Source organism: Sinocyclocheilus anshuiensis, unplaced genomic scaffold (genome assembly GCF_001515605.1).
Source record: "Sinocyclocheilus anshuiensis isolate Anshui unplaced genomic scaffold, SAMN03320099.WGS_v1.1 scaffold208, whole genome shotgun sequence".
In the NCBI taxonomy this organism is placed as follows: Eukaryota; Metazoa; Chordata; class Actinopteri; order Cypriniformes; family Cyprinidae; genus Sinocyclocheilus; species Sinocyclocheilus anshuiensis.
This window is the reverse complement of record NW_015557186.1, coordinates 1,264,843-1,281,329: the sequence shown is the minus strand read 5'-3', so window position 1 is coordinate 1,281,329 and position 16,487 is coordinate 1,264,843. Positions and strand designations below refer to the sequence as shown.

The following is a 16,487-nucleotide window of genomic DNA, read 5'->3' as shown; positions in this document are numbered from 1 at the left end:
AAAATGCATTATTAATAGCTATTAATTTATTAATTAATGGACAAGCAGATGGACAAGCCTCTGTCCAAAATAAAAAAGAAGAGCACTTGAAAGTTCTCACTTGATTAAACACTCAAACATCAGCAGCTTCTAGAGGCTCATTTCTCAACTTTCTGTGTTTTTGGCTTATCACGCTTCAGCGCCACCTGCTGATGCCGCAGTGAATGACCAGCAGAAAGCTGTCATATTGTATTTTATTAGTTTAATTTCAATAACTAAAACTGAAATAAAAATGAATAAAAAGTATATAGACATATTTAAAAAAAAATTCAAAATGACAAAAACACAACAAAATTACTAAAATGCAAACAGAAAATATAAAAGTAACATTCAAAATAATAATAAAAACTATATATTTTCATTAATATATAATAAAGGTTCCTAAAATAACACTGACGTGGGAGTCTTCAAAACTAAAACCATTAAAAAAAAAATTCCTTTTCTTTTAATTAAAAAGCTAGTTACCAAAGCAACATTTATTTAGTTTAACTGCAATAACTGAAACTGAAAAAAATAACGAATTAAAACTATAGACATATAAAAAAAATTCTAAAAATGACATAAAATTACTAAAATGTGTGTAAACACAAAAATAACAATAAAATGGAAACAAAATAAAAACATTCAAATTATAATTTTAAAACTATAATATATAAAACATTAATGATACTAAAATAAGTGCAGGGGTTTCCGAAACCAATAAAAACATTTTCATTTTAATTTACTTAAAATACACAGTAACTAACATCAAATTATTTAGAAAAAGCTATATAGAACATTTCATTTTTATTTAGTTTTATATATATTATTTTGACATACTGAATTGCGTATTAAACTTAAGTGTGTAACTCACAATAAAAGATTCGCTATTATATTCCACATTAGTGTTCTCGCCGTTTCAATTACATTGAAGTCCATGCAAATAAACTTCTATTATATTCTCTGCAATATATGTCAACTCTGCTGATAATGTGTGTGACAGCCAGTGTTGTGCAGTAAGTAGTTACTTAGTTACTGTAATAATATTTCTTTTTGCAGTAACTAATTACTAATAAGATTTCAGTAATAATATTAGTTACCATGCATAAAACAGCTTAGTTACTTTTGATGCCTCAACCCGCTGATTTAAAATCCAACAATATCACTTTAAACAATGAATCACTATTGAGTGTTTGTAATAACATCCAGTGTGGGTTTTGGTCAAATGATGAGGCAGAAATATGTTGTTAGTAACATTCTAGATTAAGAATGTTATGTGGAAGATACACTGTTACAACTTCTGTGGGGTGAGAAGAAAAAGTAATGTAACTAATTACTGTTGCCAGAAAGTAATGAGTAACAATGTTACTTTTGAAAGGAGTAACTAGTAATGAGTAATATATTACATTCTTTGAGTAACACTGGTGACAGCGCTATAAATAAAGTGCAAATGCAGTTTGATATGGAATCGGTTGCATTTATTGAAGCATTAATTACCACGACAACATAATGCGTATGCATAAATGCTACTTTTGCACTATAAAAAAAAAAAAATCCCAAAATGTGGCATTACAAAAAGTATGTATATACACAAAAAAGAAAAGAAAACGTATGTACACACACAGGAATGGTTATACACAAAGACATCTACAACAAATAAAGATAGTGTTTCAAACCTAGTAAGCAGCCTACAGCTTCTTTTAGGCAAGTTTGAACTTTTTCAGACATCTACGACTGCTGTCTTGATAGAAAGCGCTTCAGTTTGCATTGGATTCTACTAGCTTTCTGTGCTCTGCAGTTTGACAGCGTGTTTCTGTCGGTAGCGCTCGGAAAATATAAAAGTAACATTCAAAATAATAATAAAAACTATATATTTTCATTAATATATAATAAAGGTTCCTAAAATAACACTGACGTGGGAGTCTTCAAAACTAAAACCATTAAAAAAAAAATTCCTTTTCTTTTAATTAAAAAGCTAGTTACCAAAGCAACATTTATTTAGTTTAACTGCAATAACTGAAACTGAAAAAAATAACGAATTAAAACTATAGACATATAAAAAAAATTCTAAAAATGACATAAAATTACTAAAATGTGTGTAAACACAAAAATAACAATAAAATGGAAACAAAATAAAAACATTCAAATTATAATTTTAAAACTATAATATATAAAACATTAATGATACTAAAATAAGTGCAGGGGTTTCCGAAACCAATAAAAACATTTTCATTTTAATTTACTTAAAATACACAGTAACTAACATCAAATTATTTAGAAAAAGCTATATAGAACATTTCATTTTTATTTAGTTTTATATATATTATTTTGACATACTGAATTGCGTATTAAACTTAAGTGTGTAACTCACAATAAAAGATTCGCTATTATATTCCACATTAGTGTTCTCGCCGTTTCAATTACATTGAAGTCCATGCAAATAAACTTCTATTATATTCTCTGCAATATATGTCAACTCTGCTGATAATGTGTGTGACAGCCAGTGTTGTGCAGTAAGTAGTTACTTAGTTACTGTAATAATATTTCTTTTTGCAGTAACTAATTACTAATAAGATTTCAGTAATAATATTAGTTACCATGCATAAAACAGCTTAGTTACTTTTGATGCCTCAACCCGCTGATTTAAAATCCAACAATATCACTTTAAACAATGAATCACTATTGAGTGTTTGTAATAACATCCAGTGTGGGTTTTGGTCAAATGATGAGGCAGAAATATGTTGTTAGTAACATTCTAGATTAAGAATGTTATGTGGAAGATACACTGTTACAACTTCTGTGGGGTGAGAAGAAAAAGTAATGTAACTAATTACTGTTGCCAGAAAGTAATGAGTAACAATGTTACTTTTGAAAGGAGTAACTAGTAATGAGTAATATATTACATTCTTTGAGTAACACTGGTGACAGCGCTATAAATAAAGTGCAAATGCAGTTTGATATGGAATCGGTTGCATTTATTGAAGCATTAATTACCACGACAACATAATGCGTATGCATAAATGCTACTTTTGCACTATAAAAAAAAAAAAATCCCAAAATGTGGCATTACAAAAAGTATGTATATACACAAAAAAGAAAAGAAAACGTATGTACACACACAGGAATGGTTATACACAAAGACATCTACAACAAATAAAGATAGTGTTTCAAACCTAGTAAGCAGCCTACAGCTTCTTTTAGGCAAGTTTGAACTTTTTCAGACATCTACGACTGCTGTCTTGATAGAAAGCGCTTCAGTTTGCATTGGATTCTACTAGCTTTCTGTGCTCTGCAGTTTGACAGCGTGTTTCTGTCGGTAGCGCTCGGCCCGCAGCTCCTCGAAGCAGAACTCGCTGGCTCCGCTGTAGAGCAGCTCTCTGCAGTACATGCTCTGCTCTCGACTCTTCCCGTCCTCCTGCGTCTGGAGCTGCATCCGCTCCTGCAGCATCTTCAGCGGCGTCTGCTCCGGCCTGCAGGGCTTCCTGACCGACAGCACCGAGTTCACCGCCGGGTCGATTTTACACGGAGTCCTGCAGGAAGACATGACGGAAATGAGGTACGATAAGCATGTGAAGTCAACATGAAATCAAAACTCATCCTATTTGACTTTGTTAATGCATGTTTCTCGTCTTATTGTGTGCGATTCATTAGTGCAGGGCAGGGTTATTATCGTTAACCAAAACTAAGACCGTTAAAAAACATGTTACTTGAAAAAAATAAACATTAACTTAAGAGAAATATTAAAAAACTTTTTTCTTTAAACTTAAGGCAACATTTCTCATTTTCGTTTAGTTTAACTTAAAATAAATAAAACAGAAATAAAAACTACATAGATATATAAAAAAAATTAGTAAAATTACAAAAACAACAAAAATGCAGAAAATATAAAAAAAAAACTAATTACAATTATTAATTAAAACTATATATAACATGTAATAATATACTAATGATACTAAAATAACACCGGCACGGGGGGGTTTCAAAACTAAAACCATTAAAAATATATTATTTCTTTTTCCATTTACTTAAAATAAACTGTAACTCAAATAATGGAATTAAAATATATATTTTTTTTAATATTTAAAAATAAAAAAGCTAAACATCTAATTTTTTATTTAGTTTAATTTCAAGTACTAAAATAAATAAAACAGAAATAAACATTTATAAAAACTACATAGATATATATATTAAAAAAACTAGTAAAATAACAAAAATGCAGAAAATATAAAACAACTAATTACAAAATATTCATTAAAACTATATATAACATATAATAATATACTAATGATACTAAAATAACACCGGCACAGGGGTTTTCAAAACTAAAACCATTAAAAATATATATTTTCTTTTTCCATTTACTTAAAATAAACTGTAACTCAAATAATGACATTTAAAAAAAATTGTTTTAAATATTAAAAAAAAAAAAAGCTAAACATTTCTCATTTTTTATTTAGTTTAATTTCAAGTACTAAAATAAAAACTAAAATGGAAATAAAAATCTGTATAAAATAAAGGCATATTAAAAAAAACAACAACAACAGAAAAACGCCACAAAAAAAAATACAAAGCAAAATTAAAACTTTAACTGAACTTAAAATGCAAAGAGAAAATATAAAAATATATTTATTCAATCTTCTAGATGAAGTTTAAAAGGCATCTAGTATAGCATATATAAAATAACACATTTATACTGTAAAAAATGTCTAAAATATAATAAAAAAATATTTAGTTTCAAATTTTATTTAATTTTAGTTGGTTTTATTAATTAATTCATAAAAGAAATAAACTCTTATTTATTCATTTTTACATTTCTGACAGTTTTTCACTTTACTTTTCCATAGAGGCCAATGTAAAAACCCCTTCATTAGTGCATGTAATTATAAAGGAAGAAAAACGCGATCTTCAATGCACTGAGAGCTCGACATGTGGCGTATCTTCTGATTACACTCACACAGCGGGAGGCTGGACGTCCTCTTCCACAAACGGCTGGAAGCTGGGTTTAGGAGGTGCGACGGCGACGCTGAGGCCCGATCTGGACTTCAGAGGCAACTGGAATTACAAACATTTACCTCATAATGAACGTTGATCTGTCAGATAACAGCCTCCGTTCTAACTGGATAAACGGGTGATATTAGCATACAGCTCAACACTTGTACCTTCACATTGGTCCATTTCTCAGGCTTCTGTTCGTTCTCTTTGGCTCGGGCAGTAGGTGGCGCTGTCCAGACCTCAAATTTGGGCTCCTGCGGCTCTGTTTCAGAAGCTTTATTCTCATCAAAGATCACCAGCCGACTGTTCTGCTTGGGGCCCAACGGCTGTTTAAACTGGAGCCCGCGAGCGTCTGTGGCACAAAACAACAGTGTGATCGCACCGCATGCCTGCATCTACTGCTTCATACACTGAAAACACTCGCTGAAGAGGTTCTGCTCACATCCGGCCGAGGCCTTCCCTCTGTTGATGGGAACCACGGCTTTTTTCTTCCCTTTGGCTTTGAGCTCAGCCAGTGAGGATCGCTGAGGCTCTGCGGGTCCTTCATCATCATCATCATCATCTCTGTGTTGATCTGTCATAGACAACATCATCTGTCTACACGCTCGAGCCTGCAGAGCTCTGGAGATCAACACATTTCATGATGAGACGCGACGTTTCAAACGCTGAAGACACTACAATACAGTGACAGCAGTGTGAAGTCAAACTTCTGAAACCTGATACTCGAGACTGAAACTGAGTTTCATCAAAAAGAATAAACGTAGGGCTTTATGATTTGAGGAATTTATTGGACGGTGAAAACTGTCTTTAAAGCCTGACATATGAGATAATAAGCCTTTAGACAAAAAAAAAAACAGTTTGCATGTTTTGTATCATATTTGATGCTTTTATGGCTCTTATAAAGTGAGAATATGGAGGAAAAAACAGCTCAGTTTTATTCAAAGACTCAAACTGAGCAAACATATGCAATTTGCTGCAGAAGCTGATATTTATATGATGCAATTCTGATGTAAATCTATGAGATCTTTATAACAGTAGAGCAGATACTGACATAAAATTATATAAATCTCAGTCGTCACTCTATATCTCCAATAATCTGTCTCAGTAAAATGAGATTGAAATGATCCAAACATATAATGCAGTGATTGAGAGATGAAGAAATAACCGTGAGATGTTCTGGAGGCTTGTGAAGATCATTCCTCCGCTGAGGAACAGTGAAAGTAAAGCTTCTGGAAACAAACGCTCCTCAAAAGATCCTGATGATCAGATTTGAGACTCTAAAACATGATTGATGGAGAATCAAGTAAAGCTGAGCTGCTTCAGTCCAGTAAGTGTTCATCTGGAGATATTACTGCAGTTATTCTGACCTTTACTTTGACACGAGAAAGACACGAGAAGCTCCAGAATTACACTAAAAGAGCTTTGACTGGATAGAAAAGTCAATCAGACGGCATGGAGGAGATCGTGTGCGACCGGTTTAACAGCAAAGTTTTGAACAGGTTGATCCTTTAGAGAGCTTAGAAAGTCATGAACTCATTTTAGCTCGAGATCAATGCACTTTAAACCTGTGAAACGCTTGCAGCTTCTCCGCAGGCTCTGCTCCACACTTCACGCCGTCCTGAAACACGCCGTCAGCCATCTTTATATTCCCTCTCTTCTCGTACTCTTCAGACCAGGCGATGTAAAGCGCGGCTTGCATGCTTCCGATGCCTTGAGCTTGCATGTAGCGGTAGACGTCCATCGGGTCAGAACAGCCCTCCGCCTGCGAGGAGACGGAAACAAATATGTTTAAAACACGATAGCATTCATCTGAACACTGATCGAGGAGGTTCGGCACTCACAAACTCGATCCAGAGCTCAACGTAGCGAACGTCATTGTGATATTTCTTGCCGGCTGTGAAGCGCGTAACTGCTCTTTCAAGAAGCACTGATAAATTACTCTCCTTTCCACCTTGTGGATACGTCTGCTTTGTCCATTTGATGTACCTGCATTATAAAGAATCAGAATTATATATGATTTGCATATCAGAAGTCAACATGCGTTGCATCCGTCATCATCATAATCCATACCTGACCCAAACATCTAGAGGATCGTCTCCATCACACAGCCGCAGCTCAGACTCAAACGCTCTAACAAAGACAGATTATATTAATGAACTGTTCAGGAACAGGTCTCTAGTTGAATTCAAAGGTCACTCACTGTGTTTTCTGATGGAGGGCCGTGTGGTTTCTCTCCTGCTGCTGACACAGAGCCTGCTGCAAAGCTGACACCGAGCGGCCTTGTCTCAAAGGCTGGATATTTTCTTTACACAATTCCCATTCGGCATCACACTCTGCCATGATCTAGAAGAACAATAGCATGATATTGAATGGTTACAACCATAATCATATGCACTCACTGCTGTTGAAAAGTCTGTGATCAGTAAGATTTTTAATGTGTTCTCTTCATAGCTGCATTTATTTGACCAAAAAAACTGTAATGTTTTTACTATTTTAAATACCTGTTTTCTGTGTGAATATCTGTTAAACTGTAATTTATTTCTGTGATGCGCAGCTGTATTTTCAGCATCATTACTCCAGTCTTCAGTGTCACATGATCTTCAGAAATCAGTATAATATGCTGATTTATTATCAATGTTAGAAACAGTTTTGCTGCTTAATATATCTTTTTTTGGAACCCGTGATACTTTTTCAGGATTATTTGATGAACAAAGTTAAAAAGCAAAGCATTTAATTAAAATCTTAGTCTTTATTATCACTTTTTTATTAATTTAACACATCCTTGCTGAATAAAAGCATTCGTTTCTTTCTAAAATAAATAAATAAATAAAATAACTGACCCCAAACTTTTAAATGGTAGTGTATATTGTTTACCCTGCTTATATTTTGAATAAATGCTGTGCTTTTTAACTTTATTAATCGAATAATCCTGAAAAAGTATCACAGGTTCCCAAAAAAAATATGTTTCTAATATTGATAATAAATCAGCATATTATACTGATTTCTGAAGATCATGTGACACTGAAGACTGGAGTAATGATGCTGAAAATACAGCTGCGCATCACAGAAATAACATATATGTTAAAGTATATTAAAATAGAAAACCGTTATTTTAAATTGCAAGAATATTTCACAATATTATTTTTTTCTGTATTTCTGATCAAATAAATGCAGCCTTGATGAACAGACGAGACTGGTAAGTTAATATAATGTCCTAAAAACCCACAAAAGCAACAAATCAAAGCTCTTGAAGAGATAAAGCAGTAAATAATGGGCAAAACACACTAAAAAGTGACAACAGATCAATGTGAATGAACACATCAGCGACATAAATTACACAAAACAAATATAACTTACATTTTCCCACCTGAAATATCCTTAATACGCTTTCTTCGCGTCTTTATGAAGCACAGATGTGCGTTTATTTGATTTATTTCTTAGTCTCGTAAGATTGTGTTGTCGCATGAAAAAGACATTTGAACAAAAACCGGAAGCGCGCCGAAGAGATTCTGATTGGGCAACCGCTCACTTAACCTTCTCTAAAATAATAACAGGCTATTATTATTATTTTTTTTTTATAAACTTTTTTGAATGTATTATAATAGCGACATTGTTTTTGACAGGTATTTCTGCTCGTCATAAATTTTGACAATAAGCAACACCAACCGTCGTGTTGCATGCTGGGAAAATGAGTTTTCCCGGTACGTTTCATCTTTAATAGTATTGATTGTTCTATTCGACATTGATAGCTAAGGTAGTTTTAGGTAATTACTGTCATGTCTAATAAGTCTTTACACTATTTTGCATGTATTGATCCTTTCAAACTACAATAGTTTTGATTGCTGCAAGCGAGAAAACTACATTTCCCTATACATCCCAGTCCACACAGCGCTTCCTGTGTTTACATGCTCTCATTCAAGAGAAGCGTCATTGATAAAGTGCATCTGAAATGGTAACACACACTAAATGTATGTGTTTAATTACAAGCTTGAGCGTTTAAAGTCTCACACTGGCAACGTGTTTGCCTGAAGAATCTGAGTAAGTTATGGATAATCGCTGTTGTGGCTGTGCATCAAAGTTCACTCTCTTCAGAAAAGAGGTTAGCGAATATAAATACAGGTTATTTCATTTCACCGCCTGAATTGAAAGTGTTTGACTCGGGGTTGTGTGTTTGCAGTTGGGTTGTAGAAACTGTGGCCATGCTTTCTGCTCTGGGTGTCTGGCATTCAATGCTGTGGTGCCTAAATATGGAAACAGCCAGCAGAAAGTCTGCAAACAGTGTTATGGAAACTTAACAAGGTCTGGAAGCCAAACACAGGTTATATTCAGACTAAACATGGGTTGTATACTCACTAATGCACAACTGACAGGTCTTTTTCTACAGTTCGGGCAACCAGAATGATGCTGGCAGATGGTCCCCACCTGAAAACTACAAAAAGTAAGAATCTGTAAGCATCACGTGACAAATACACCTGTGTGCCAATAACACAGATCTGTGGCGTCTTACAGGCGAGTTGCTGCTCTTGAAGCCAAACAAGCTCCGCAGAATCAGCCTTCCAGACCTGCGGGTGCAAAAAGCAGCTCTGTGAGTCTGATTTCTACCAGAGGACTCAGTAAAGAGGACCAGATCATCGCAGAACGACTCAACAAGCTGAAAGAGGAAACCAAGCCGAGTAAGATCTGTCAAAATCTGCCTTCTGAACAGCTTGATTTGTTTATATTTCTTTATAACGTAAACTTTATTATCACCCAGCTCTAATCTGCCGAATGCAACTATAGTGCATGAAGATATTAAGATATTATAAACATTAATGTCATGATTTTCAGCTGCAAATGCAACTATAATGCATGAAGATATTATAAACATTAACGTCATGATTTTCAAATGCAAATGCAACTATAATTTATGAAGATATTAAGATATTATAAACATTAACGTCATGATTTTCAAATGCAAATGCAACTATAATGCATGAAGATATTAAGATATTATAAACATTAACGTCATGATTTTCAAATGCAAATGCAACTATAATGCATGAAGATATTAAGATATTATAAACATTAACGTCATGATTTTCAAATGCAAATGCAACTATAATGCATGAAGATATTAAGATATTATAAACATTAACGTCATGATTTTCAAATGCAAATGCAACTATAATGCATGAAGATATTAAGATATTATAAACATTAACGTCATGATTTTCAAATGCAAATGCAACTATAATGCATGAAGATATTAAGATATTATAAACATTAACGTCATGATTTTCAAATGCAAATGCAACTATAATGCATGAAGATATTAAGATATTATAAACATTAACGTCATGATTTTCAAATGCAAATGCAACTATAATGCATGAAGATATTAAGATATTATAAACATTAACGTCATGATTTTCAAATGCAAATGCAACTATAATGCATGAAGATATTAAGATATTATAAACATTAACGTCATGATTTTCAAATGCAAATGCAACTATAATGCATGAAGATATTAAGATATTATAAACATTAACGTCATGATTTTCAAATGCAAATGCAACTATAATGCATGAAGATATTAAGATATTATAAACATTAACGTCATGATTTTCAAATGCAAATGCAACTATAATGCATGAAGATATTAAGATATTATAAACATTAACGTCATGATTTTCAAATGCAAATGCAACTATAATGCATGAAGATATTAAGATATTATAAACATTAACGTCATGATTTTCAAATGCAAATGCAACTATAATGCATGAAGATATTAAGATATTATAAACATTAACGTCATGATTTTCAAATGCAAATGCAACTATAATGCATGAAGATATTAAGATATTATAAACATTAACGTCATGATTTTCAAATGCAAATGCAACTATAATGCATGAAGATATTAAGATATTATAAACATTAACGTCATGATTTTCAAATGCAAATGCAACTATAATGCATGAAGATATTAAGATATTATAAACATTAACGTCATGATTTTCAAATGCAAATGCAACTATAATGCATGAAGATATTAAGATATTATAAACATTAACGTCATGATTTTCAAATGCAAATGCAACTATAATGCATGAAGATATTAAGATATTATAAACATTAACGTCATGATTTTCAAATGCAAATGCAACTATAATGCATGAAGATATTAAGATATTATAAACATTAACGTCATGATTTTCAAATGCAAATGCAACTATAATGCATGAAGATATTAAGATATTATAAACATTAACGTCATGATTTTCAAATGCAAATGCAACTATAATGCATGAAGATATTAAGATATTATAAACATTAACGTCATGATTTTCAAATGCAAATGCAACTATAATGCATGAAGATATTAAGATATTATAAACATTAACGTCATGATTTTCAAATGCAAATGCAACTATAATGCATGAAGATATTAAGATATTATAAACATTAACGTCATGATTTTCAAATGCAAATGCAACTATAATGCATGAAGATATTAAGATATTATAAACATTAACGTCATGATTTTCAAATGCAAATGCAACTATAATGCATGAAGATATTAAGATATTATAAACATTAACGTCATGATTTTCAAATGCAAATGCAACTATAATGCATGAAGATATTAAGATATTATAAACATTAACGTCATGATTTTCAAATGCAAATGCAACTATAATGCATGAAGATATTAAGATATTATAAACATTAACGTCATGATTTTCAAATGCAAATGCAACTATAATGCATGAAGATATTAAGATATTATAAACATTAACGTCATGATTTTCAAATGCAAATGCAACTATAATGCATGAAGATATTAAGATATTATAAACATTAACGTCATGATTTTCAAATGCAAATGCAACTATAATGCATGAAGATATTAAGATATTATAAACATTAACGTCATGATTTTCAAATGCAAATGCAACTATAATGCATGAAGATATTAAGATATTATAAACATTAACGTCATGATTTTCAAATGCAAATGCAACTATAATGCATGAAGATATTAAGATATTATAAACATTAACGTCATGATTTTCAAATGCAAATGCAACTATAATGCATGAAGATATTAAGATATTATAAACATTAACGTCATGATTTTCAAATGCAAATGCAACTATAATGCATGAAGATATTAAGATATTATAAACATTAACGTCATGATTTTCAAATGCAAATGCAACTATAATGCATGAAGATATTAAGATATTATAAGCATTAACGTCATGATTTTCAGCTGCTTTAAAACATGTGTATTGCTTGATTTTCTGTTGCATTCATGAAATCCGAGAACCAGTGATGATGTTTTTCATTTTGTGTCAAATTATACATAAACCATATTCCTGTAGAGGTTCAATGATTGCTCAAGGGCTTAATGTTGAATATTCATGAATAAAAACTGTGTGACATGACTTTTAATCAGTAGTACTTGATCAAATTTATGCTGTACCTTGAATGCATTAATGCAATGCAAGTCGCTTTGGATAAAAGCGTCTGCAGGGGTTTTCAAAATGGGGTCTGAGGTCAGTGTAAAATAAAATAAAATAAAATAAATAAATAATAAGATTAAAATAAGTGTATAAAAATTTAAAATATTTATAAAATTTATTGAAAAATTCATTTTGATTAAAATAAATAAATGAAAATTGATTTAAAAAAATAAATAAAAATTAGTTCAAAAATAATAATATGACTCAATAGAAACAAAATATTTTTCCAAATAACATTTTATGGATATTTATAATATTAATATTTAATTCAGCTTTTAATAATTTTATTTCAGCTAGTTGCCAAGGCAACATGTCTAATTTTTAATTAGTTTAAGTTGATAAAAATAACTAAAACTGAAATAAAATTAATAAACAGATTTAAATGTAAAATATTTATATTAAATATTAGTATCTATATAGACATATTTAAAAAAAATTATAATAAAATTACAAAATCAAAATGACTAAAACAATATAGAAAATATAAAAATAAAAAATAAAAAAAATTAATAAAAAATGTAATAGTATGTCAGTGATACTAAAATAACTCTGGTAAAACTTGTATAAATAAATTCAGTTAATAATCATTTTATTTAGTATTTAGTATTTCTCAAAGCAAAAAAACAAACAAAACAATAACGGAAGAATAAAACAAACCCACCAATCTAAAATTCTCTTCTACGTCTCTGATCTGATGTGTTGTGTCTCTGTCTTATCAGAGTCCATACCGTCAGAGAAGGAGCTGGAGTCTCGTCTCGCTGCCTTAAAAGCCCCGCTTCAGCCCTTCGTGCCGTCTGCTAAAGACATGGAGGAGCGTCTGGCTGCCCTACAGGGACAACCGTCGCCCTCTCAAGCCCCACGGCCTGTACTTCAATATCAGCTTTCACTACAAATGCTCTTGCCATGAGTGACACAACAGCACGCTTTCTGTGGATGTTTAATGTGTGCAGGTTCATCAGCCGCCAGACAGCAGGACTCAGACAGAACAGACCAATGATTTGATCGCCCAGATGACAGAAGAAGTTGCTATTGATAACCAGCATCCATCTTCAGAGGGTACTTTCACCATTTCTAATTGCCTAATTTATTTTCAGTTAAGAATTTTAATATCCTGATTAAGTTTTATGATGAATAATGCATTGCAGTTTTATAGTGTACATTAAAATTGATTTCAGGGCACAGGATTTCTCGATTTTATTAAACAGTGAACATAACAGTTCTATAAAGCAAAAAGCAACACAAAGCCATATATTACAGTGATTTTAATGTGGTTAAGGCAAGACACTACATGTAAAACTATTGTTTTTGGGCTATTTTGCTTCCATGACATGTCCCATTTAATAGTAGTGTAAAGAAAGCATCCAAAAATGAATTTAAGCGTTTGTTTTGTTGCACTCTATCTAATGCATCTGTAAATTTCAATTACAATTCATATCTTTAAAGGCTGTGAGTTTTTTTTTCCAGCAGCACTTGCACCAGGCTTTAATTTAATTTAATTTAATTTAATTTAATTTAATTTAATTTAATTTATTTGTTTGTTTGTTTGTTTATTTTAGTCAATTTTATTTTATTTTATTTTAGTCAATTCTGTTCTGTTCCTATCTATATATATATATCATTCAACTTATATAACGTTTTATGGTAACACTTTACAATAAGGTTTTATGTGTTAACATTAGTTAACATGAACTAACAATCAAAGCATTTATTTATCTCATTAGTATTAATTTCAACATATTAAAATACATTATTAAAATTCAAAGTTGTGTCTGTTAATATTACTTAATGGACCTGAGCTAACATGAACTAACAATTAACCATTGTACTTTTATTAATTAACGTTAAAAAACATTAATAAATACTGTAGCAATATTGCTCATTGTCAGTTAATGTTAGTTAATGAATTAATGAATGTTAACTAATGGACCTTATTGTAAAATGTTACCAATTTTATTCCTAAAAACATGGTGAAAATATATTTTTTTCTCTCTGTTGAATAAAATTAATTTGAATAAAATAAATAAAAATTAGACTAAATAAATTACATTGGATTAAAATAAATGAAAATGAAAAAAAATAATTAGAATAATTTAATAAACAATAAATAATACTTCTAACAGGACAGTACTGTAGTAAGTAGAAAAAATATAATAATGTGACTTAATAGAAGCTAAATATTTATTTAGGCATGTTTATAATATTAATTTATAATGTTGTTAATCAGCTACAGTTTTTTTCCTTTCACATTGTGGCTGAGCAGAAATAAAATAAAAGTGTTATCTTAATAAAATTATCTTAAATCTGAAAATATTTTGAATATATTCAACTACTAATAGTAATACTCTGGGTTATTATAGTTAACTAAATACGTTTTCACTTGAAATAAAATGTAGTTTATCTGAAATAAAATAAAATAGAAACTTAAACTTTATTTTAGGGGTTTGTTCATATATCATTGACCTTATATAACATTTTATTCCTAAAAACATGGTGAAAGTTTATTATTTTCTGATTTATGGAGTTTATGGTGTAAAAACCTTTATATGTCAGCAAAATGAAAGAAGAATTTTGAACCTGGCTTTATCCAATTAACTGGTTTCTGTTCTGGAAATGTATGCAAATTAGTGCATATTTAATTAGATGATGCTGCATTTGCATATTGAAACATAACATTTCAGAAAACTTGTTTGTCTGAATGTACTGTGATTAGTCAACGGTGATGATATTTCTCAGTGATATCTCGTTTGTGTCGCACTCAGATGGACCATTAAACGATCTTAATAAACAAGAGGGCGGGGGTGTGAATGAGAACGTGGATGAGGGAGAGCTGTCAATCAAACAGCTGGAGGCGGAGAACAGCCGTGTGCTGGAGGAGGCCATGCAGGAGCTGAAGAAAGACAAGCACAACCAGCAGCAGATGCTGGAGATGGCCAGGAGACTGGCTTTCCTGCAGGGACGGGATCCTGAGCAGGGTGCGTTCTAGGCTGCACGATATATCGAAATATCGCAATATGCATATCGCAACGGCGTGCGATATCATTATCATTTTAATAATAGGCTACTTAAATCAAAACGATGCAAAAGGTCAACGTTTTTTTTAGTTCGACGCATATAGCAGAAAATTGCTTGACGTTAAAAAGAGTTATTAAGTGCAATAAGTTGCAGAAAACAACTCTTTGCCGTCTCGTCTTGCTGTCTGACTCGCACCTGAAGCGTGCGCACAAGCCGCATCTCACACAGCATCTCTTCAGTTCTGCCGCACACGTGCAAAGCGCACGCACACACAGAGAGACCCTTTCAGAGCGAGTTGATTCGTCTTTCGCATCTCCGCCTTATGTTTGAACAGACACATACACACAGAATTATGTCAATAGTACCCGTCTCGACGATCATTCTCGTAAACGCAGTCAGTTATGTTTTAAATGAATGTAAACAGCTGAGAAAGATATCGGATGTGTATCATTATACTGGATCCGTGCAGTCGGATTTAAAGGGACAGCAGCCTATAAATACGTGCTGCTGAATATGTCACTAACGTTAACAAAACAACAAAATGGCTATAACAAAGATTAATCTAAATGTAATTCATATAGTGAACACTATGCAGTGTTATTTTACACTTAATGATTACATTTCTGTACCTGAATACTACCGTTTATTTTATCTATGCTTGTAAATTGTGTATTTCTTTTTTTTCTTTTTCTTTCTTTTTTTTTTTTTTACTGACTGTTCACTTGCCTTTAATCATGTTTGAACTTTCTCAGACTATAGTTTTTGCTGTGGTATATGAAGAAGTACTTAAAATGTATGGAAAGCAAAGTTACAATGATATAAAATTAGTGTCATTAATTTTTTTTGTTTGTATGTTCACACATTGATGTTAAAATTACATTTTCTGATTTGTGACATTACTTTTTAAGTAATGCTAAAACACTGCTGGTCACTTTCAGAAGTTATAGTGAT

General features: G+C 31.5%; 2 protein-coding genes across 4 annotated transcripts in view; one reads left to right on the top strand and one right to left on the bottom strand.

Annotated features, from left to right (window-relative positions):
• Nucleotides 1-3,026: 3,026 nt before the first annotated feature.
• bub1bb (BUB1 mitotic checkpoint serine/threonine kinase Bb) lies at nt 3,027-9,420 on the bottom strand. 3 transcript variants are annotated; one of them, XM_016474158.1, is made up of 9 exons: nt 9,364-9,420; nt 7,211-7,353; nt 7,081-7,140; nt 6,852-6,996; nt 6,576-6,772; nt 5,453-5,631; nt 5,178-5,362; nt 4,973-5,070; nt 3,027-3,548 (listed from the first exon to the last, which is right to left on the bottom strand). In XM_016474158.1, exons 2-9 carry the CDS (start codon nt 7,348-7,350, stop codon nt 3,293-3,295), a joined length of 1,260 nt encoding a protein of 419 aa, XP_016329644.1. In that variant the 5' UTR covers nt 7,351-7,353; nt 9,364-9,420; the 3' UTR covers nt 3,027-3,292. The 3 variants fall into 3 exon arrangements, with proteins under 3 accessions (XP_016329644.1, XP_016329642.1, XP_016329643.1); XM_016474156.1 differs by lacking the exon at nt 9,364-9,420 and adding an exon at nt 8,368-8,527; XM_016474157.1 differs by lacking the exon at nt 9,364-9,420 and adding an exon at nt 8,378-8,527.
• Nucleotides 8,918-16,487, top strand: part of zfyve19 (zinc finger, FYVE domain containing 19) — a 17,229-nt gene continuing 9,659 nt past the window's right edge. Inside the window, exons 1-7 of the mRNA XM_016474155.1 lie at nt 8,918-9,109; nt 9,188-9,309; nt 9,395-9,448; nt 9,520-9,683; nt 13,244-13,389; nt 13,475-13,580; nt 15,284-15,496. Of these exons, the coding sequence (XP_016329641.1) occupies nt 9,056-9,109; nt 9,188-9,309; nt 9,395-9,448; nt 9,520-9,683; nt 13,244-13,389; nt 13,475-13,580; nt 15,284-15,496 (859 nt within the window). The 5' untranslated portion in view covers nt 8,918-9,055. The remainder of the gene's footprint in view (nt 9,110-9,187; nt 9,310-9,394; nt 9,449-9,519; nt 9,684-13,243; nt 13,390-13,474; nt 13,581-15,283; nt 15,497-16,487) is intronic.